At 38.2% G+C, this 24,744-nt stretch overlaps 2 protein-coding genes across 2 annotated transcripts in view; one reads left to right on the forward strand and one right to left on the reverse strand.

Moving 5' to 3' along the window:
- Positions 1 to 17,251, reverse strand: part of TSPYL6 (TSPY like 6) — a 91,312-nt gene extending 74,061 nt beyond the window's left edge. Inside the window, 5 exon segments of the mRNA XM_030309080.1 lie at positions 14,407 to 14,588; positions 16,230 to 16,524; positions 16,526 to 16,858; positions 16,860 to 17,066; positions 17,068 to 17,251. Coding sequence (XP_030164940.1) covers positions 14,407 to 14,588; positions 16,230 to 16,524; positions 16,526 to 16,858; positions 16,860 to 17,066; positions 17,068 to 17,183 — 1,133 coding nt within the window. The 5' untranslated portion in view covers positions 17,184 to 17,251.
- Positions 1 to 24,744, forward strand: part of ACYP2 (acylphosphatase 2) — a 177,023-nt gene that overhangs the window by 112,121 nt on the left and 40,158 nt on the right. The window lies entirely within an intron of this gene.

Here is a 24,744-nt window from a genome sequence, read left to right on the forward strand (position 1 = left end):
CTGGACCACTTTCTTAGACCATACACAAAAATAAACTCAAAATGGATGAAAGACCTAAACATAAGATGGGAAGCCATCAAAATCCTGGAAGAGAAAGCAGGCAAAAACCTCTTTGACCTCGGCTGCAGTAACTTATTACTCAACATGTCTCTGGAGGCAAGGGAAACAAAAGCAAAAATGAACTATTGGGACCTCATCAAGATAAAAAGCTTCTGCACAGTGAAGGAAACAATCAGCAAAACTAAAAGGCAACCAACGGAATAGAAGTGCAAATGACATAGGGTTAGTATCCAAAATCTATAAAGAACTTCTCAAACTCAACACCCAAAAAACAAATAATCCATTGAAGAAATGGGCAAAAGACGTAAATGGACATATTTCTGAAGAAGACATCCAGATGGCTAATGGACACATGAAAAAATGCTCAACATCACTCGTCATTAGGGGCATACAAATCAAAAGCACAATGAGATACCACCTCACACCAGTCAGAATGGGTAACATTAACAACTCAGGCAACAACAGATATTGGCGAGGATGCAGAGAAACAGGATCTCTTTTGCACTGCTGGTGGGAATGCAAACTGGTGCAGCCACTCTAGAAAACAGTATGGAGGTTCCTCAAAAAACTAAGAATAGAACTACCCTATGACCCAGCAATTGCACTACTAGGTATATATCCAAGGGATACATATGCACCCCAATGTTTATAGCAGCACTGTTGGCAATAACCAAATTATGGAAAGAGCCCAAATGTCCATTGACAGATGAATGGATGAAGAAGATGTGGTGTGTGTGTGTGTGTGTGTGTGTGTGTGTGTGTGTGTATGTGTACACACACACACACAATGGAGTATTACTCGGCAATCAAAAAGAATGAAATCTTGCCATTTGCAACTGCATGGATGGACCTAGAGGTTATTATGGTAAGCGAAATAAATCAGAGAAAGACAAATATCATATGACCTCACTCTTGTGGAATTTAAGATACAAAAGAGATGAACATAAGGGAAGGTAAGCAAAAAGAATATAAAAACAGGGAGGGAGACAAAACATAAGAGACAAATACAGAGAACAAACTGAGGATTTCTGGAGAGGCTTTGGGTGGAGGTATGGGCTAAATGGGTCAGGGGCATTAAGGAATTCCCTTGTTGGGATGAGCACTGGGTGTTACACATAGGGGATGAATTGCTGGAATCTACTCCTGAAATCATTATTGCACTATATGCTGACTAACTTGGATGTAAGTTAAAAATAAACAAAAATTGGGAAAAAAAGATATGTGTCCAGTTTCATTCTTTTACGTGTGAATATCCAGTGATCCTAGCACCATTTATTGAAGACACTGTCTTTTCTCCACTGAGTATTTTTGGCTTGCCTGTCAAATATTAGTTGACTATGTTTGCTTGGGGTTACTTCTGGGCTCTTGATTCTGTTTCATTGGTGTATTTCTTTTTATGCCAGTAGCATACTGTTTTGATTACTATAGCTTTATAGTACAGCTTGAAATCGGGAGTCTAATGCCTCCTGCTTTGTTCTTCTTTCTCAGGACTTCTTTGGCTATCAGGGGTCTTTTTTCCTTCCATAAAAATTTTAGGAGTAATTTTTTTTTTTACTTCTGAAAAACTGCCATTGGACTCATGATGGAGATTGCATTGAATCTATAGATTGCTTTTGATAGCATTGATATTTTAAAAATATTCTTCCAATCCGTGGATACAGGATACCTTTCCATTTATTTATGTCTTCTTCAATTTCTTTCATCATTATCTTACAGTTTTTAGCATTCATTGACATCTTTCACCTCCTTAAATTTGTTCCTAAGTATTTTGTTTTTGATGCTATTGTAAATGGATTGATTTCTTTATTTCTTCTTCAGAAATTTTGTTGTTAGTGTGTAGAAATGCTAGTGATTTTTGTATGTTAATTTTGTATCCTGAAACATGACTGAATTCATTGATTAGATCTAACAATTTTGGGGTTGAGTCTTTAGGATTTTCTTTTTCTTTTTTTTTAGTGTTTATTTACTTTTGAAAGCATGGGCATGAGTGGGGGGAAGGGCAACGAGAGAGGGAAAGAGAGAATCCCAAGCAGGCTCCTTGCTGTCAGTATAGATCCCAACACAGGACTCGGTTGCATGAACTCTGAGATCATGACCTGAGGGTCATGAAATCAAATGTTGGATGCTTAACCAACTGAGCCACCCAGAAAACCCTAGGAATTTCCTATATATAAAATCATGTCATCTGCAGATAGAGACATTTTTACTTATTTTCCAATTCTCATACTTTTTATTTCTTTTTCATCTCTTCTTCCCCCCACCCCCAATGCCCTAGCTAGTACTTGTAGCACTGTGTTGAATAGGAGAGGTGAGAGTCTATGCCTTTGTTTTTTTCCTGATATTACAGCAAAAACTTTCATCCTTTTCAACATTGAGTATGATGTTAGCTGTGGGCTTGTCATATATGACCTTTATTATGTTGAAATATATTCCTTCTGTGCCTCATTAGATAAGAGTTTTATCATGAATGGATGTTGACCATGTAGATTTTTTTTTCATGAACTACATTTATTTATCACTGTTACACTTTATGTATGTATCAATCTTTTCCTTAATGTCTCCAGATTTTAATTAATAGAAAGGCCTCCCCACACTAAGTTAATAAGGAATTTCTCTTATGTTCTTCTAGTTTTTTATGATTTCATTATCTAAGATTTAAATCTTCTTTGGAATTTACATGGTGTACATTGTGAAGCATTAATCCAACTTCATTTTATTAAAAATATCTCTCCAGTTTTTAGAGACAGTGTTTGAGTTGTTGGTCTTTTCCTCAGTGATTTCAGGTACCATGTTTATCCTACACCAAATTCTGTATGTAGTGGGGTCTATTTCTATATTTCCTGTTGCAATCTATTGATCTGTTTATTACTGTGTCAAGACCACACTTTTAATTATTGCAGCTTTATGTTAATTTATAATGAGTATTAGGAATACATCCCCTCATTTTGCCTCTTTTTGGAGTTTGCTTCAAATTGTTGCTTTTTAAAAAAATTTTTTTTTAATGTTTATTTATTTTTGACAGAGAGACAGAGCATGAGCAGGGGAGGGGCAGAGAGAGAGAGGGAGACATAGAATCTGAAGCAGGCTCCAGGCTCTGAGCTGTCAGCTCAGAGCCTGACACGGGGCTCGAACTCACACTCACAAACTGCGAGATCGTGACCTGAGCCGATGTCGGACGCGCAACCGACTGAGCCACCCAGGCGCCCCCAAATTGTTGTTTTTTAATGGACTTTAGAATTTGTGTCTCTCCCACCCTTCCTCAATTTTTGGCCTTGTTTATTGTAATTAGAGTAACTTTTAAAATTTGGGTAAGAGGAATTGATCACTTTGAGTTTGAGACTTCCTATCTAAGAACTGGTCATGCCATTCTTTTTCTACACGTCTTTGTGGCCTTCAGGAGTGCTTTAAAATTGTATTTATAAATCTTACATATTTCTAAAGTTATTTTTCTTAGGTATTTCATCCTTAACCATTGCTATTGTCAATGGAGACTTCCTCCATTCCTTCTTTATTTTTTCCCCTCCATTTCCGCTTCTAATTTGTTACAATTGTTCATCTGAAATCTACTGATATCTCTGTAGTAATTTTATATAATGCTACCTTATTAATTATTCTGGTTGATAGTACTTTATCAGTTGAATATCTCTGGTTTCCCACAATAGTAACAAATGGTGATACTTTTATTTCCTCCTCTAAATTGCAGTACCTCTACTTACTTTCTCTTATTGTGTTGTCTAACATCCAGTACTGTTAAGCAATCATGGTGACATGTGAATGTCCTTTATTCCTAACTCAGGTGGGAATACCTTTACTGTTTGCCCCAGTAAGCATGGTGGTCACTTTGGGGCCATGGTATATTTGATCAAGTTAAGATACCCATTTATTTCTACTTAAGTTCAACCATATTTCTAAGTAGTAGTAAAGCCACAGGAATGTATATCTGCACCCTCTCTAGCATGATAGGATCAAAGCTTTAAAAGCTTTAAAGACTTTCTAGTACACCTCCCTCCCATAATGAGTAATAAATTCCAACCACAGGGAGATTATACTTCCTCCCAGAAGTCCCAAAATTAGATTGGAAAATAAGCTGGAACTAAAAATCACTGTCTCTTAGGTCTCACACCAGTGTTTTTTTGGGGATACACAACTTACATTGAAAATTTCTCATATGACTATTTTTTTCTTCCATTGTGCTTTCTCCTTTAAGATTTTTCCATTTTATCCTTCTCTTTCCATCACATTTCTGAGACTTCACATGTGTTGCTTGGCTGTGCCTGCTTTCCCCAGCCTGCCATTGCTGAGGAGCCAAGTTTATCAAAGATTTCTAGACAGTGACATAATCCCTTCCCCACCCAAAAAGACCTCTGTTATTTGGTCTTCCTGGACAAAGTGCATTGTCTTCCAAATGCTGCTGGTTACTTTGGGACAGAAAGATGATTGGAGCCACCTGAACACCTAAAAATAGGCTTTAGCTGTGATGGTGCCTTAACAAAGTGATTTGAACCAACAGTAGATATGTCACAAATGCCATTGTATCTTAAAGACATTTGGTGATGATATTCAGATCTCAAAAGAAATTAGGTCATAATATGTTGGTAATCATTAAAGGAAAAATAATTGTGTATTAGTACTGTATTTCTGATTTTGCACTTATCCTTTGTTGTAACTTTCATTAATTTTTAAAAATCAGTAAAGTGTTTTATATACTAAAAAGTTTTGTATACAAATGAGAAAAATCTAAGCCATTGGCAAATTGTTTTGAATAATAATTTTCTACTGTAAAACAAAACATAATATTTCTACCCATATACAGTTATGAAACTGTGAAGTCAGATTGGGTTTGAATCCTGGCTTTACAACTGCCTGGCTGAGTGACTAGACCCAAGTATCTCAACTAAGTCTCATTTTCCTCATTTGCAAAAGGGGGCAGGAATACCTTCGAGACTTGTATGGGAATTAAGAGAATAATGCACCTAAAGTGCTTAGCACAGTGGTACCATGATGTAGGGACTTAATAGATGAAAGCTACTATTAGTGCAATCTTTTGTTAAGGGCTGTAACAAAACCTGTTGTTGTTGTTTGTGTGTGTTGTTGTTCTTTTAACTCAGATGAATTTAGAGATTAAGGAGCAAATATCACAGTTTGGACACAACTTGGATCTATGATTTCAAAACAGCTCATTCATCCACATGTACTCCTTTCTGAGATTTAGAATTAAGGTATTTGCAAGGGTTTGACTGAAATCTCTGCCTGGGCTCTTTTTTCTTAGGAATTATTTGGGTAGCTGTGCCAATTAACAGTTACCTAAAACCTCAAGTCTAAAAATAGGTTATTAACTTTTAATGAGGTTTTCATTAGCCAATTACTATTTGTTGGCCATCTGATAAATAGAATAAAAAAAGCACAAAAGACTAATATGATTCACTCTACACACTTCGAACTGTAAATGACTTGGACATCTTTTATTTATACGTTCATTACATAATTTTGGAGTGTCTATTTTGTGTTAGACATAAAATATGTATCCCTAGGGATACAAAGTTGAAAAGACAAATCCTTACTCTGAAGAAGCTTACAGTCTAGTATGGTGCTTACAAAGGAATTTAAAAGCCACTTCTTATAATAATGTAAGCCTTCCCTGATAGCCCTTAGCCTCAGCTGGGGGAATTACTCCTCTTACGTGGTCCCATAGCATTCTATGCTTGTATGTATTTTAGCATTTCTCACACTGTAAATTGTCTCCTGTGCTGGACTCTAGGCTACTTGAGGACAGGACTGTGTCTTATTCATCACACAAGAAAGAGATAACTAAAACATGATCTTGGTCCTTAAATAACTCAAAATTGAGTAACAGACGGATAAAACCAGCTAACATATATAAAGATAAAACCAACTTACAGTATAAGCTTGAATGAATTCAATACTACAGACTGTATGCTGCAGGAGGTGGGGGGGTTGTGATATTATTTGGAAGAGATGGCATTTGAATTGAATCAGAAAGAAGGGTAGGATTTCCATAGGTAAGGAGATGGGGAAGAAAATCCGAGATGAGGGAAAGGCATAGAAGCAGGATAGTACATGGGCTGTTTGAGGTATAGCAGAGTCCCATGTGAGTGGGCTCCAGCAAGGTTATTGGATGGGGGCTTCATGGTAACTGACCTTGAATGCACTAATGGGGTGTTGAGACTCTGTTCTGCAGGTATTGGTGTGCTGACAATGATAAACGGGCAAAAAGGATTTGGTCACTTTGTCAACAGTGTGAATGTTGGAAAAAGAAAAATCAGATTTAGGAGGGGCAGTCTGGAGATTTCCAGTAATGTAGATAAGAGATGTTGCAGTGAAACAGGGAAAGAAGAGAGCAGTTCTGAAAACATTGTGCAAATGGACATGTCAGACCCTGATCTGGCATAAGGGCTAGAGATTCCGGTTTCAGAGTCCTTTTCTCAAAGGTGATGGCAGAAGCTATGACAGTGGCTAGGGTCAGTTAGGAAAAGTACAGAGAAAGCAAGCCAGGCACTGAACTTTGTGGAAAACTTGTTTTTAAGGAGTAGGTAAAGCTTCAGATTTAGATGAAATTGTTTCAAATTTGTTATTAAAAAGCTGAGGAAGGGGCATCTGGCTGGCTCATTGGGTCGAGCGTCCAGCTTTTGGTTTCAGCTCAGGTCATGATCTTACAGTTTGTGGGACTGAGTCCCACATTGGCTCTGTTCTGCCAGTGCAGAGCCTGCTTGGGATTCTCTCTCTCTGTCTCTGCCCCTCCCCTGTTTGTGCGCTCTCTCTCTCTGTCTGTCTGTCTGTCTAAATAAATAAACTGAAAAAAAAAAAAAAAAAAGGGAAAACTGTATGTTTGGAATCAAATGGTTTGCCTACAATTTAGAGCAAGGCCCCCTGGAATCCAGGTGCCCCAACCTGTAATTCAGTGCAGTATTAGTTTGATGCTCTGGATTCCGGTTGAATACTAAATTCAAAAATCCCACCACACACCTTTCCCATCCCTACCGATCTTGGTAAGACAGACTAAAGTTGAATTTTGGACTCCTTTATGTGAATCAAAGTTTCCTATATGTCTTATACTTCTGGCTAATAACAGCAAAGAGAAAATTTTGCCATTGGAAAACATAGGGCAAGCTGTCCATATGGGTGCCATTTAAAACTATAATGTGTGCTATGAATTTGATAGTAAGAACTGTAAAAAGCCTAATTAAATCTACTTTATGCTTCAAAAGCACTGAGTTAATTTTGTGCATTATTAAATGTTTTCATACCTTTATGTAAAAAACAAACCGGCTACATCTTCAACACTGAATTTTCATTATCCCCAAATATCCTTGCTATATACAGAAATGGAAAGATTTTGCTCAAAAACCAAACCAAATTTTTCCTTATATTTTTAACAGAAGATTTTGTTGTTATTAATGGCAGTCTTCTATGGTATGTGCCAAAGGTGTGGCTTTGAAATTGTTTTTAACCCTTAATTATCAAATGAAATATTTATACCTCAATTAGGGAAGCCTGGAAAGAAAGGATATGAAACTTTGATAAAAACCATCTTAACAAGCAAGTATATAATAGGGCCCATCTTCAGAATAGCATCATCCTTGCTGAACAATAGAACTAAATTATACATGGATTTTATTTATTTGGCTGGAAGAGCTTAGCTTTGAAAATGAAAGCTTGACTTCATCTTTACCAATTTTGATGCCTTTGATTTCCTTTTGTTGTCTTATTGCTAATGCTAGCACTTACAACACTATGTTAAACAACAGCAGTGAGAGTGGACACCCCTGTCGTGTTCCTGATCTCAGGGAGAAAGCTCTCAGTTTTTCCCCCTTGAGGATGATATTAGCTGTGGGATTTTCATAAATGGCTTTTATGATGTTTAGTATGTTCCTTCTATCCTGACTTTCTGGAAGGTTTTTATTAAGAAAGTTGCTGAATTTTGTCAAAGGCCTTTTCTTCATCGATTGACAGGATCATGTGGTTCTTATCTTTTCTTTTATTAATGTGGTGTATCACGTTGATTGATTTGCGAATGTTGAACCAGCCCTGCATCCCAGGAATGAATCCCACTTGATCATGGTGAATAATTCTTTTTATAAGCTGTTGAATTCGATTTGCTAGTATCTTATTGAGAATTTTTGCACCCATATTCATCAGGGATATTGGCCTGTAGTTCTCTTTTTTTACTGGGTCTCTGGTTTAGGAATCCAAGTAATACTGGCTTCATAGAATGAGTCTGGAAGTTTTCCTTCCTGTTCTATTTTTTGGAATAGGTTGAGAAGGATAGGTATTATCTCTGCTTTAAATGTCTGGTAGAATTCCCCAGGGAAGCCATCTGGTCCTGGGCTCTTATTTGTTGGGAGATTTTAGATAACTGATTCAGGGGAAGGAAAAAGAAAAAGAGGTTAGAGTGGGAGAGAACCAAAGCATAAGAGACTCTTAAAAGCTGAGAACAAACTGAGGGTTGATGGGGGGTGGGAGGGAGGGGAGGGTAGGTGATGGGCATTGAAGAGGGCATCTTTTGGGATGAGCACTGTGTGTTGTATGGAAACCAATTTGACAATAAATTTCATATATTAAAAAAAAAAAGAAAATGAACTATCACCTCATAAGAAAAAACAAAGGACCCAAGTAAACAAAATCACAAATGAAAGAGGAGAAATAACCAACAGCAGAAATATTAACAATTTTAAGAGAGTATTATTAAAAAATTATATGCCAACAAATTGGACAACCTAGAAGAAATGGATAAATTTGTAGAAACATATAACCGACCAAAACTGAATCAGGAAGAAATAGAAAATTTGAAGAGACTGATTACCAGCTATGAAATTGAATCACTAATCAAAAACTCCCCAAAAACAGAAGTCCAGGATAAGATGGATTCACAGGCAAATTCTACCAAACATTTAAAGAAAAGTTAATACATATCCTTCCCAAACTATTACAAAAAGTGCCAGAGGAAGGAAAATTTCCAAATTCATTCTTTGAGATCAGTATCATCCTGATATAAAAACCAGATAAAGACACCACAAAAAAAAGAGAACTATAGGCCACTATCTCTGATGAACATAGATGAAGAAATTCTCAACAAAGTACTAGTAAACACAAGCTAACAAATTTAAAAAATCATTCACCATGATCAAGTGGGATTTATTCCCAGGATACAAGAGTGGTTCAACATTCTCAAATAAGTGTGATACATCTCATCAATAAGAGAAAGGATAAAAAAACATATGATCATTTCACTAGATGGAGGAAAATCATTTGACAACAAAATACAACATCCACTTATGATAAAAACCCTCAACAAAGTAGGTCTAGAGGAAACATACCTCAACATAATAAAGGCCTTATATGAAAAACCCACAGTGAACATCATACTCAATGGGGGAAAGTTGAGAACTTTTCCCCTAAGCTCAGTAACAAGACAAGGATGTCTACTTTCACCACTTTTATTCAACATAGTGCTGGAAGTCCTAGCCACAGCAATCAAGCAACAAAAAGAAAAGGCATCCAAACTGGTATGAAAGAAGTAAAACTTTTACTCTTTGCAGATGACATGATACTATAAATAGAAAATCATGAAGACCTCACCAAGAAACTACTAGAACTGACAAAAGAATTCAGTAAAATCACAGGATACAAAAATCAATGTACAGAAATCTGCATTCCTATACACTAATAATGAAGCAGCAGAATGTGGAATTAAGAAAACAATCCCATTTAAAATTCCACCAAAACCAATAAAATATCTAAGAAGAAACTTAACCAAAGAGATGAAAGACCTGTACTCTGAAAACTATAAAACACTGATGAAAGAAATTGAAGATGACACAAAGAAATGACACATGCTCATGGATTGGAAGAATGGTGTTAAAATGTCTATACTACCCAAAGCATTACACAGATTTAATGCAATCTCTACCAAAATAACATTTTTCACAGAACTGGAACAAATAATCCTAAAATTTGTATGGAACCACAAAAGACTCTGAATAGCCAAAGCAATCTTAAAAAAGAAAAAAACTGGAGGTAACACAATTCCATAGTTAAAGTTATATTACAAAGCAGTAATATTTTAAAAAGTATGGTACTGGCATAAAAATAGACATATATATCAATGGAACAGAATAGAAAACTCAAAAATAAACCCATAATTATGTGGTCAATTAATCCTTGATAAAGGAAGAAAGAGTAAACAATGGGAAAAAGACACTCTTCAACAAATGGTATTGGGAAAACTGGACAGCTATGTTCAGAGAATGAAACTGGACCACTTTCTTATACCATACACAAAAATAAACTCAAAATGGATGAAAGACTTAAATGTAAGACAAGAAGCCATCAAACTCCTTGAAGAGAGAGCACAGGCAGTAATTAATGTCTCCGACACTGGCTGTAGCAACATCTTTCTAGATATGTCTCCTGAGGCAAGGGAAATAAAAGCAAAAGCAAAAACAAAACAAAACAAAACAAAACTATTGGGATACTATCGAAGTAGAAAGCTTCTTCTGCACAGTGAAAGAAACAATAAAACTAGAAGGCAGCCTATTGAATGGGAGAAGATATTTGCAAATGACAAATCTGATAAAGGGTTAGTATCTAAATACAGAAAAAAATTATATAACTCCGTATCCAAACAATAATCCAATTTAAAATGGGCAGAAGACATGAACAGACATTTCTCCAAAGAAGACATACAGATGGTCAACAGACATGTGAAAAGATGTGCAACATCACTCATCATCAGGAAAATGCAAATGAAACTACGAGATACCACCTCACACCTGTCAGAATGGCTAAAATCAAAAACACAAGAAACAACAGGATGTGTTGAGAAGGATGTGGAGAAAAAGGAACCTTCTTGCACTGTTGGTGAGAATGCAAACTAGCACAGCCACTGGGGAAAATAGTATGGAAGTTCCTCAAAAAGTTAAAACAGAACTAGGGCAGCTGGGTGGCTCAGTTGGGTAAGCATCTGCCTTTGGCTCAGGTCATGATCCCATTGTTTGTGAATTCAAGCCCCACATCCGCCTCTCTCCTGTTAGCACGGAGCCTGCTTCAGATCCTCTGTCCACCTCCCCATCTCTCTGCCCCTCCTATGCATGCTTTCTCTCTCTCTCTCTTTCTCAAAAATAAACATAAAAAAATGTTAAAACACAACTATCCTATGATCCAGTAATTAGACTGCTGGGTATTTACCTCAAAAATATAACATATATACAATAGAATATTACAAAATATACAAAATATACAAATATATATACAAAATATACAAATATACAAAATATACAAAAATATAACCTATATACAATAGAATATTATTCAGCATAAAAAGAGTGAATCTTATCATTTGCAATGACATGGATGGAGCTGGAGAGTATTTATTAGCAAAATAAGTCAGAAAGACAAATACCGTATGATTTTATTCATATGTGGAATTTAAAACACAAAATAAACACGTAAAGGAAAAAAAAAAGAAAGACAAACCAAGAAACAGACTCTTAACTCTAGAGAACCAGAGGGGTTATATGATTACCAGTGGGGAGGTAGGTTGGAGGGGGGTAAAATAGGTGATGGGGATTAAAGAGTACACTTATGATGGAGAAAAGAAAATTGTCACAATCCATGATAAATGAACTATTTACAACTGAAAAAGTCTGATAAAGGTCAGTTGACAAAATGAGCAGGAACAATAAAAATACTAAAAGTTGATGGCCCATACCCAGATAATTGAACATTTTTTTTCTTAGAAAATGGGATTTAGCCATTTGAATATAACACAGTAAATGATCCTATTAGAATTCTCACATATGGACTCATGACCCACCCAGAAGGATCTGAAATATTCTTTTGAATTGGCTAATCATTTTCTAGCAGAGTTTCCAGAAAATGATGAAGTTTTTTTTTGTTGGTGGTGGTTTTGTTGTTTTATTTTCCTTTGTTTATTTTTTATTTCTTTTTTTTGTTTTTCTCAAGTATATTTTATTAAAATAATATACACATACAAAAGTGTGTTTCATAGGTATACAACTCAATGATGTTTCAAAAATTGAATACACTCAGATCAAGACACAGAACATGACCAGTCCTTTAGAATCCACCATCATAGTCCCTTCCAGTCAGTAGGTACTCACACCCCCGCCCCCTACTCCCAAACTGTTGGGAGATAATTATCATGGGTTCTGATGTTTCTGCACTCTTGGAAGCAGAAACACTGCCTTTGTTCAGAGTATCTTTTTTTTTTTCCAATATTGAAGTTTATTGTCAAATTGGTTTCCATACAACACCCAGTGCTCATCCCAAAGGTGCCCTCCTCAATACCCATCACCCACCCTCCCCTCCCTCCCACCCCCCATCAACCCTCAGTTCTCAGTTTTTAAGAGTCTCTTATGCTTTGGCTCTCTTCCACTCTAACCTCTTTTTTTTTCCTTCCCCTCCCCCATGGGTCTCTGTTAAGTTTCTCAGGATCCACATAAGAGTGAAACCATATGGTATCTGTCTTTCTCTGTATGGCTTATTTCACTTAGCATCACACTCTCCAGTTCCATCCATGTTGCTACAAAGGGCCATATTTCATTCTTTCTCATTGCCATGTAGTACTCCATTGTGTATATAAACCACAATTTCTTTTTTTTTTTTTATGAAATTTATTGACAAATTGGTTTCCATACAACACCCAGTGCTCATCCCAAAAGGTGCCCTCCTCAATACCCATCACCCACCCTCCCCTCCCTCCCACCCCCCATCAACCCTCAGTTTGTTTTCAGTTTTTAACAGTCTCTTATGCTTTGGCTCTCTCCCACTCTAACCTCTTTTTTTTTTTTTTTCCTTCCCCTCCCCCATGGGTTCCTGTTAAGTTTCTCAGGATCCACATAAGAGTGAAACCATATGGTATCTGTCTTTCTCTGTATGGCTTATTTCACTTAGCATTACACTCTCCAGTTCCATCCACGTTGCTACAAAGGGCCATATTTCATTTTTTCTCATTGCCACATAGTACTCCATTGTGTATATATACCACAATTTCTTTATCCATTCATCAGTTGATGGACATTTAGGCTCTTTCCATAATTTGGCTATTGTTGAGAGTGCTGCTATAAACATTGGGGTACAAGTGCCCCTATGCATCAGTACTCCTGTATCCCTTGGGTAAATTCCTAGCAGTGCTACTGCTGGGTCATAGGGTAGGTCTATTTTTAATTTTTTGAGGAACCTCCACACTGTTTTCCAGAGTGGCTGCACCAGTTTGCATTCCCACCAACAGTGCAAGAGTGTTCTTGTTTTTCCACATCCTCTCCAGCATCTATAGTCTCCTGATTTGTTCATTTTGGCCACTCTGTTCAGAGTATCTTTTTAAGGATATCTGAGAACAGCCTTGGAAGACAGAAATAGTGTTTCCCTCCAGAGCAAAGGGCAGGTTTGCTTACAGCCTTGAAAAAATAGAGATTGTCTCCTATGGAACAAAGTACAGGTTTACTTGCTATTCTATGTAGTAAAGATAATGTTGGCATTCAAAGCAAAGGGCATACATGCTTAATTCCCATTATAAAGGATTCACTTTCCCTAAGCCCAGAGTTCCTCTCCTCTGCAGCCCACTGTGTGGGCAGGGGTCACTTGGCTTTTTCTTCATGCTGCAGAATAAGAATTAGGGCTCAAGCAACTGGTGCAAGCACTGAAGCTGGCTATTGAATTGTAACATCCTTTGTCTCTGACTCAGCATCCATTAACTAAGCAGGCTAACATGCTAAGTTTGTAAGTAGGGTAAAATACCAGAATCTTCACTGTTCTTCATAGTGATTACTATGCTGACTTCTATCACCATAGATTAGGTTTACTTGTTGTTAAACTTCAACTATAAATGGAATTATATAGCACATACTCTTGAGTCTGGCTTCTTTTATCCAACATCATGTTTGTGAGATCCATTCATGTTATTACATGTAGGCACAGTTCTTTATTTCTCACAGTATTCCATGGTGTGAATATTTAAACTGTGTTTATTTTTTCTGCCAGTGATGAACATTGGGGCAGTTCCCAGTGTTAGCTATTAGGATTGTGCTGTTATAAACACTTCTTTGCACGTCTTTGTGAATACATGTATGCATTTCTATTGGGTATATTCCCAGAACTGGATCAGAGGGTGTGCATAGATACTGCCAAACAATTGTCTAAAATTTTTGTATCAGGCTACTCTTCCACCATTGTGGTTTCTCTGTGTACTTTTCCACACTTGTTATTTTCCATCTTTTTAGTTTATCTGTTTTTTTTTCAGACTGACATGCTTTCATTTTGCCATAACATGTACAAATAAATAGGCCAATGGTACCCTTCCAGTTTTACAGAGCAATCTCACAAGTATTTTTGCTGTTTAGGAAAAGCGATCTATCATTTGCTAGGTTGTTACCAGGGTAAATTGTCAAGATAATCAGGGCCACAAATTTTTTGTAGGTAATTTTCCCATGAAGACGACAATCTCTGAAGTCTTCAGCCTCTGACGAGACCAAGTTATTCAAATTGTATTTCTAAAGATACAGTTTTAACAGAAACAAGGTGAAAACTGTTGTGGATATTCACAGAATTCTCCATATTATACAGGAAATAGATATATATTCTTCCAAGTGTTCCCTCAATTGAAAGCAAAACAAATCTATATGACTGAATCTTCCCAGTAAGCAGAAGCAGAGAAAGTAACAGGATTTTACTAAATATGAGTGAAATTAAGGCCACAGTAGTTAATCTTTCACATAAATAAGGCCACATGAAAACAAGAGAGAAAACACCCAATATGGCATTGTTTTTCTTTAAAAAGCCCTTAGGTAGGTAACAGAGCTAACACTTCAGCCACCTGCAATTCTCCCATCCCAGTCCTGAGAAAAGTAGCCCTTCTGTCACCACTCACAGAGCAAGCATCCCTTCCTTGCAGGTTCTTAGTCAACGCAGTCTTAATTCTAGGCCCTGCATTTCACTGGCAGTTTCTGCTGCTGGCCTTTAGTTCAGTTTTCCCTGCATGGGGCACCCATCACAACCTCTTTGGTTCTTTCATCCACTTTGAACAGGAAACACCTTTCTTTCCATCTAGACTGGTCTTCCCTTAAACCCTATAGGCATTGCTAAGGGAAGGAGGGGCTGGAAGCGTGCAGAGGGGCAGTAAGAGCTGTGGTAGTCTTCTTGACAGGACTCCCGTTCTGTCTCTGGAGAAGAAAAGAGAGCTAGATTAAACTAAAGAGCCTGCTTTTGCAGATGTGTCTGGGCTGACACTTTTTTTTTTTTTTAATGTTTTTGTTGAGGGTGAGGCTACCACTTTTAAAAAGAGGTAGGAGAGATATGAGAGAAAGAGACAAAGAGAAGGAAATGAGAAAGAGAAGACAAAGCATACACTCACCGTGGCACCTGTGACACTTAATCATGTTGAAGGTGAAGAACGGAGGCAACTTACAGTCCCTAGATTTTATATGAATTCCCTGGGTGAGGCTGAGAAAGCCTGGTACTTTATCACCAAGGACATTATCATTATCCCGTTATGTGAATAGGGTCTAACTCATCACCTCAACCACTTGCCTGACAGCCTGTAGGTTTCCTGAGTGGTCGTTGTGGTGGTAAGGAATTGGGGTCTTGTAGGGGAGGAATAGAAAGGTCTTTCATGGGCTGGCAGGAAACGTGGACCCACCACCAATTCTGGAGATCAGTGTTTATCTAAAATCAGAGAGTGGAGCTGACAATGGTCTGGAAAATGTCCATCCAGCAGGCAGCAGCCTGAGGGGGTGGGTATAGGCAGCAGTCGGTGACCAGAAGGGCAAGAAGAGCAATGGAGTTGCATAAATCACATAGACCAAGTGGCACACTGCTGTTTTCCCTGGGTTTTATTAATGCCCAGCAATTGTCCACAGGTGATGAGCAAAGTGAGCAAAACAGGCTCCTGAACATAGCTAGAAATCCAGGTGGTAGTGACCAGGCTAGAGGCCCTGGGAAAAAAGAAGCAGTGTAGATAAAAGCAGTGCAATTTATAATATCATTTGTTTGGCTTAGAAGAGTGTGAACCATGCCACATAGCCTGTGATGTTAATATGGAACTGCCATGAAGGTCTAATGTTAAAGTTGAGAGAACCAATGTTCAAAGGAAGGAAGATGCTGAAAGGTCAGCACATAAAGAGTAATGGGCATACCCAGTGCTGTTGACAAAGCACAGGTCCAGCAGGAAATGGTAGGGGATCTTGTATGGGAGTATTTTCAAGGGTGAGGTTAACCACTTTGGAACTCAAGGAGATCTCTACTGGCTTCCTTATCTGGCCAAGTCTAGCTTTACGGGCTCTTTCATGCAATAGGTAGTATTCAAGTGGATTTGGCCAGAGGTCCTCTTTGATAATCTCAGCAATTCTGTCAGACTCTGGGAGGTTGTGGTCTGAAAACCAGGCAATGAAGCTGCAGATGACGTCTTGATTCTTATGACGTCTTGATTGGAGTGGCAAGACACATCACTTGGCTGGGAGTTCTAACCTCATATTCCTCGACAGTGAGCTTGTTTCTGCACTATGGGTTTCTTAGAAAGAAAAACTTGAACTTGCAGCCCATCCTAGGGTATCTGAAGCCCTTCACCTCCATATTGGTTATGTACTTAAACATTTATGCTTCTTGGCCTCTAATCAGGGTGGACAGCTGTGGGTGGTTCCAAAAGGCCCTGACCCAGAAGCTGGGGATATTCTGAATGATGTAGTTCCTCTGCTCTAGGTAGTGTTGCCATACCTTCCCCAATTTGTGCTCCACCTGCAGTATGGCTCTGTCAGCCTGAGCATTCCGTGTCCGTTTCTGGCTGGCTGGCCTCCACGGAGCTCATGTGGAGAGCCACATTCAGGGACCAGGGACCTCCCTTGACTTTGACCTAATTTACCACTTTGTTTTCCTCCACTGCTTCCATTTCTTCACCTCCTGGCTTCTCCTCCACCACTCCAGCCCTCTCTTCCTCACCCACTGCTCCTCAGAAGATGGCACACCTTTCAGTCTGTTTTCTTGGCCTTTGCCCGAGCCATCACTTCAGACCCCAGCCTCCATGTGCCATAGATTTCTAGGCCCTTGTCCCCACTAGGACCATGTGGCTCTTTACACTAAAAGCCATTTTTCATGTTGCTTTCATTTACTCAGAGGCTGCTTCTAGGCCCTTCATGGGTCAGTCTCGTGATAGTCCATTTCCATAACCTGTGCCATCCTTTCTATTTCTGCCTCGCTAGTGTGTGTGTGATGTTATCACATGCTGGTTTTAAGTTGCATTTACCTCCTGTGTAACAAAGAAACTTTTCATGTGTTTTGATATCCTCTCCTTACGAGGTGTCCGAGTCTTCTCCCCATTTTTCTGTTGCGTATTCTGTATTTTTCATATAGATTTGTAGGAATCCTTTATGCATTCTAGATACAAGTCTGTTTAGAAACAGGTGTATTGCGAATGTCTCCTCCCTTTCTTAGTTGCTCTCCTCTATTTTAACTATGTCTTTGGATGAATGGAAATTTTAAATTGTAACATATTCCAATTTATCACTTTCCCCTTTTAGATTAGTGATTTTTATTTTCTGTTTAAGAAATCTTCCCTGTCCAGGATCTTTCACTTTTATACCTACAGTTGATCTGAAATTGGTTATTGTGAATGATGTGATAAGAATCAAGATTCATTTTTCCATATAAATATTGAATTGACCAGACCCTGTTTATTGAGAAGACCATCACCTCCCCATGCATGGGTTTTTAAATGTCTCCATCAAAAATGGCATATGTCATTAGCCAGAGCTAGTCAGATGGCCTTGCCTAGCTTCACAAGGTCAGGTAAGTGCTATCGTCTAGGAAAAAGGAAACTAGAAGTACTGGTGAACATTATATCACTCATCAAAGAGTATAACCTGAGTAATGTGTAAAATTAGCAGAGTTAGGCCAAAGAAAGAGAAAAAGTAAATGAGGAACATTAGAGGAGAAAAATGAAAAACAATAGAATATCAACCAAAGATTAACAATAAAAGGAGGAAGAGACTAAGTAAACAGTATTTGGAATGAAAAATAGTCACAGTAGTGATTTAAAGAACTATCAGAGGGCATGTTGGAAAACATTATGCCAATGCATTTTCAAACCTGGATGAAATATATTATTTCACAGAATGTATTTCATTGACACTGACTGAAAGGCAGTAGAAAACCTAAACAGATGTAGAAACAATAAATAAGTTGAATCAAGAGTTTCACAGTAATCTTTACACAAAATAGCATGAGGCTGAAATGATGTTGAGACAAATACTACTATACCTACATAGTCTATTAAATACATAGTCTATTAAACATTAAATATTTATTGTGTGCCTGTGCTATGCCTGGCATACTTCTAGGCCCTTGGGGTATATTGGTAAACAGAACAAAGATTTCTTTCCTTTTGGAGTTTCTAACAGAGGAGAAAGACAATAAATAACACTTAAACAGTAAAACATAATAGGAAGTGATGAGTACTATGGAAAAGAAACAAGAATTGAATAAGGGGAATGAGGGTTCTAGGAGTAGGGAGTGGGGAACAATAATTTTAAAAGGGGTGGTCAGAGGAAGCCTCATTGAAATGGTAAGATTTTGGCAAAGATTCAAAGACGAGAGAGTTAGCTAGAGGATATTATAGAGAAGAGCATTCTAAGAAGAGAGAAGAGCTAAGCAGAGGCCGTAAGACAGGAGCATGCCTAGGGCATTCAAAGAATAACAAGGAGATCACTGTGACTGGAGCAGAGTGAATGAGAGAGGCCAAATCAAGTAGGTTCTCATAGGATATTGTAAGACTTGTGGCTTCTGCTCTTAGTGAGATGGAAAGCCACTTCAGAAATTTGAACAGAGGACTCAAAATCTGGCTTAGGTTTTGCATGGATTGTTTTAGGTCCTGGGTGAAGAATAGACTGGATGGGGGCAGTGGCAGATGCAGGGAGATCTTTTAGAAGGCATCCAAAGTAGTCCAGGTGAAAGAAATTTCTCAGACCAAGTGGTAGCAATGGAGGTGGATGGTGGATGTAGTATGATGGTAATGCCAGCATGGTTTCATGATAAATTGGGTAGGGGAAATGAGACAAAGAAGTAAAAAATGACTCCATGGATTTTGACCTGAGTAGCTGGTAAGATAGAGTTGCCAGAAGCAGAGGAGGGGAAGATCATGATGGAGCAGATCTCTACAGAAGAATCAGAAGTTTACTTTTGGATGAGTGGAGTTTAAAATGACTGTTAGACAACAGTTCAGATAGTAAGCATTAGAAATCTGAAACTCAGGTCTGTGACTGGGATACAGATTTGGGAATAAACAGCATACATGATATTTAAAGCCAGAGAGCTATATTAAATCACCAAGGGTGTGAGTATTGATATACTAAGCCCTGGGGCCTCCAAAATTATAAGGTCAAGGAGAAAAAGACTAAGGAGAGACCACTGAGGTAGGAGGGAATGAGAGTGTGCAGTGTGCTGGCAGCCTGATGCATAAAGGGAAGTGTTCAACTGTGTTCACATGTGTGACATGGTGATGACAGGTCAAGTAAAATGGAGTCTGAGAATTGACCATTGGATTTTACAGCAAAAAGAATCACTGGTGACTCAGGAAGAGCACTTTCAGTGGAGTGAGGGGGCTGGAGTGGGTTTTAAGGGGAATGAGAGAAAAGAAATTTGAGACAGTGAACATTGACAATTCTTTTGAAGAATTTGCTCCAAAAGGAAATAAAGAAATGGGGTCATCACTTGACAAGAACAGTTTTGGAAGCGTGGGAGGGTGACAGCTTAGCTATAATGGGTTTAAGAGGAAATGTGAAGGGAGAAAGTGAAGGTAGCAAGTATACACGACTCTTGAGGAGTTGTGGTCTACAGAAGGGGGGCGAGAGCTGGTGGAGAAAGTAGGTCAATGAAAGTGTTTTTAAAATGGGGGAAAAGGAAGTATGTGTACCTGCTGATGTCAATGATTTGGTAGGGAGCAAAAAATGATGTAGGAGAGAGGAAGGAGAATCATTCGATGGATGCCCTTGAATAGATGAGATCACATGGAATCTGGAGCCTCAGTGGAGAAGGAGGAGGACTTGGCTGTCGATGCGAGCATGGTAAGTTCACCTGTGGGAACTGCAGGAAGGCAAAGGATAAGGGTATGTATGCTGGTCAGTGGGTAGAAGTGGTGGAATCTATGAAGTTCTCTTCTGATTTCTTCAGTGTTATAAGTAAGGCAGAAAGCAAGATTATTAAAAGGATGAGGCAAGAGGCAGTGGGATTCTGAGAAGAGAGCTCTCAAGGTCATGGATTTGAAGTGAGTTACGTCAGCATGGTTGGGAATTTTTCTTCAGCCACATTCAGTGTACAGGCGCAGCATGAGTAAGCAGAGTTAGATTTAGAGCTGAAGCAAGAAGAGCAAGAAAATGATGACAATAATCGATCTTAGAATTGAAGCTGCAGGAATAGAGGACATACAGGGATGAGGGGCAGTGAACAGGTGGCCTGATCAATGCACTGGAAGACCCAGGGAATTGAGGTGTTGTTGGGCCAAGTACCAGAGTGCGCTGGAGGGATGCCACAGAGGTTGGGGAGTGGAACACAGAGGATTGTTCAGAATCTTACTCATCCTTCCAAATGGGGCTCAGATGAGGCAGATTGAGGATGAGGTCATTCCAGGTGGGGAGGTCAGTGAACCACGAGGCCAGGGTGTGAAGGATCACTGATGTGTATATTGAAATGATGGAAAGAGAGCAGTGAGAAAGAGCCAGGAGCTAAAATCATTGAGAAATGAGGGGGGTATGACCTGGGGATCATGACCTGGTCATGAACGCAGGGCATTAGGCGATCTAAAGTGATGACAGGCGATTTAAAGCTGGGCCTGTATTCTAGGGCCAAGGTTAATTACATAGCAATGCCACCTTTGCTGAAAGCAGTTAGTGGGAAAGCAGATACTTTTAGAATTTCATATTAATGTCACAGACCCTGTATTTCACTATTTTTCTCAGAGTGCCTAGAAGAAGGTTACACATATAGGATCTGATAAAAAATAAGCAATGTGTATGTTTTTTTGTTTTTTTTTAATTAGAAAGTGAATGGTGACTATACTGGGTTTAGGGTGAATGGTAATTTCTCTTGGGGTCTTTCATTCTGTTTGAGTCCTAGAGGATGGACTAGAAACTACTGAAGAGAACAAAATAGGATTTTAAGTTGGGGCTTGAAACATTCTGGCTATATGTATGTGTATATATATTTATATATATGTAATATAATATATATAATATATACATAACAAATATATATTTACATATTTTTTAGATTTATATATGTGTATATATATATTTTAGAAAGGGATATATATATATTACATATTTTAGAAAGGGGGAACATTTATATACACATATATTTTAGAAAGGGGGAAAATATATATATATATATATATATATATATATATATATATATATATTAGAAAGGGGGAATAAAGAAAGATAATACAAAATATATGAACTGTCTAGTCAACCAGAAGCAGAAATAGAAATGTGAAAAGAGAGGAAGAGGGAAGGGGGGAGAGATAGAGAAAGAAAAAGGGAAGAAAGAAAAGAAAACTGAGGAAAGAAAGAAGGATGGCTTCTTGGGAGAAGTCCATAGTAGCCACAATTCTGCACAGCATAGAATTGTGAAGTGTTTAAATTCTCTGGGAAACAGAAAAAAAAAAAAACAACGTGATCTTTTAATGGATAAACTTAATATAAGATGAATGAAGAGAGCTTGTGAATTGTGTAGTCTTAATTCCCTTTGACTCTTCAAATCCTGTTGAGCAGTTCTTCCTTGCTTTGAAAGGGATCTCTCTTGACTTAAATTCTTTAAGCAAGTATGTTTGTATAATTTGGCACGCAGAGCCATGGTTCCTTGGGCTGGGCCACCCAGGGTAGAACGTTGAGGACCTCAATCTGGTGTTACTTACTTAAGACCAGAAAGAATGCTGGTAGACAAGTGAAGGAGATACACACTTTGTTACTTTCCTCAGTTTCCCATAGAAAGCCCATGAAACTGTGTTTGCAGAAGGAATTGGTGAAAAAGAGGCTTTGAGTGATTAACCAAGTAGCTTTACAGCTGCAGTCATCTCTCTACAGCCTCTTGGAAAAAGTATATAAATAGAAGTGGAATGAAAATATTTTAGTTACCAGAGAGTGGGTAATGATTTACCCTGGGAAAGTCAATAATTGTGATTTAATCATGTGCTAGGAATACAGCACTCAGAAAGAGCAAATATGCATGATGGTGCCTGATAAAACCATAAGGGGCTGAAAGTCTCTGTAGGGTGCTGGTCTGGCGTGGTGGAGCCAGATAGCAGGGGTGACTGTGATCAGCCTACAGATGTAAAGAGCCACTTAAAAAATTGAAAAAAGTGGTATAAAACATTACATAAAATATGTTTGTAATATCTAAATGCTAAACATAATCATTTTAACTTAATTGGGATGAAACTAATGATTAAAAATAAGCTGATACTATAGCAAAAGAATAAAATTCATTTATGAAAATTTGAAATATGGGATCTTTTTTTAAAAAAAATAGCATGACCTTGAAAAACAAAGTGCATCACGGTGTCATCATTACAGGAGCATATTTTTTGAGCCAACTTTTCCAGCTGCTTGAAAAGACTCTTTTAGACTCTGTACTAGTTACAGAATGGTGAACAGAATTTTGTTCTAATGCCTGTTTTCTTCTCAGCTGTCATTTTGAAACAATCTCTTTTTTTAATCAGTTTTTTTCTTTAGAAATAACAATGTTTTTGTGTTTTGGTGCATTACATTTTCACTGAACCCTCTGCACTAGGCACTGTCATTAGCCCCATTTTACAGATATGATGACTGAGGTGCAGAAATAAGAAGTAATTTGCTCGTGGACACTTAGTAAATGGCAAAGTCAGGAATCAGGCAGTCAGATCCCTAAGTTCTTCCTCTTAAACACTGCAGGGTACATCCTGAGACTTTCTAGGCCTCAATTTTCTCGTGGTGGTTGTGTCAAATAAGATAAGGAGCTCAGGTGGTGGAGGATTGGGGATGGGGATGAGGTTGATTTGGTCTTTATCTGTTTCTGTATTGTTTCACTTGTTACAATGAACATGAATTAGTCCTGCATTTTTGTAATCAAGTAAAACAATTTTAATGCCTATAAGAGTGCCTGGGATAGACAGGCACCCAATAAAGTTGTTGCTATTATGTCTGAAAGCAAAGTCCTAGAGTTTCCACTTGACTTAATAGGGATTTGTTAGCTCGGGAAGCTTGGTTGTGAAGGAAAGAAATAAGATAGGGCAATAGGTAGAGAAGAATTCAGGTTAGAAGTTTTTATTTTCCAATGAGAAGGGCTTGTACATCCTGAAGTGAGGGGTGGGGAGAGCAAATTGGTGTGAGTGCGCTGATAGAGTGAAGTCCCAAGGAACAGGGGAGGGGGATAGTTCTGGAACCCTTTACCTTGAAAAACGTTAATATGACTTCACTGTTGGTAGATAAGCCCCATTTTATAAGCTTGCTGAGGTTATAAAAATAACAAGATCATTTTGGAAAATGAGAAAGGAATGAAAAGAACGCTATGGTTTTATTTATCTACCTGGTTCTGGGCAATGTGAGAATAGGTTTTCTGAAGAGGAGCCAACAGTTTATTTTTCCATTTGTGGGTTACAATGGTAACATGATTGTTGGCAAAAGAACATCTTTTCAAGTGGCTTCCCTTGGTGTAGGTCAGCAGGGTAACAAGAGGAGGTATTTCTGCAGCTGGGAGAAAGGTTCAGAACCATCTTCCTGGAATCTCATTTTAGAGTCTAAAATAGATGTGAAATACTGTGCTATTTGGGAATTGGGGGCCTATTCCTTCTAAGCACATCTGCTGGTAGCTGTTGAAATTCAAATAAATTCAAATAAAGTCCAAGTAATGCTCATATTATACTTATGAATTTCAAGGAGTGTTTAAAAAACACACCTCCAGAAAACCTACACTGCAGTCACTGATGTTGATGAAGACACAATACGAAAGCCTTGCTTTTTGGCCAACCATGGTTTTTCTGAGTCTGAACCACAACATTTAATCTCTTTAAAATACCCCTTTCTCCCTATCTGAGTCACTTTTCAACAGAGATTCGTTTTCATTTGCAAAATTTTAAATATGAACTCTATCCAACAGTTGTGGGTTTTGATTTTGATCATTCTGCAGCCTTCAGTAGTTGAAATGAGGTTGCTAGACTATTGAAGTCAGAAAGCCAGGACTGAATAGATGCATTTTTCCTCTTTGCCTTTTCTCCAGTAAATGACAGTTTTCATTTGGGTGCTGTGACTAAGGGAACTTGGTATATCTATTTATTTACACACAATTCCATTTTATAAAGAAATCAGGGCCTCTTTAAAAAGGCAAACACAGGGGGCACCTGGGTAGCTTATTCGGTTGAGCATTTGACTCTTGATTTCAGCTCAGGTCATGATCCCAGAGTCTTGGGATCAAGCCCTGTGTTGGGTTCCATGCTGAGCATGGAGCTTGCTTAAGATACTCTTTCCCTCTTGCCCTCTCCCCCATTCTCTCCCCCTCTCTCTCTCCAATAAAAAATTAAACAAACAAAAAAAGCAAGTATAGGACAGAAAAAGATGCGAATTTCTCTTTCATTGAACTGTGACTCTCTGTAAGGAAATGTGATCTACGAAATGTATTGAAGGAAGTAGA

Source organism: Lynx canadensis, chromosome A3 (genome assembly GCF_007474595.2).
Source record: "Lynx canadensis isolate LIC74 chromosome A3, mLynCan4.pri.v2, whole genome shotgun sequence".
NCBI classification, from domain to species: Eukaryota; Metazoa; Chordata; class Mammalia; order Carnivora; family Felidae; genus Lynx; species Lynx canadensis.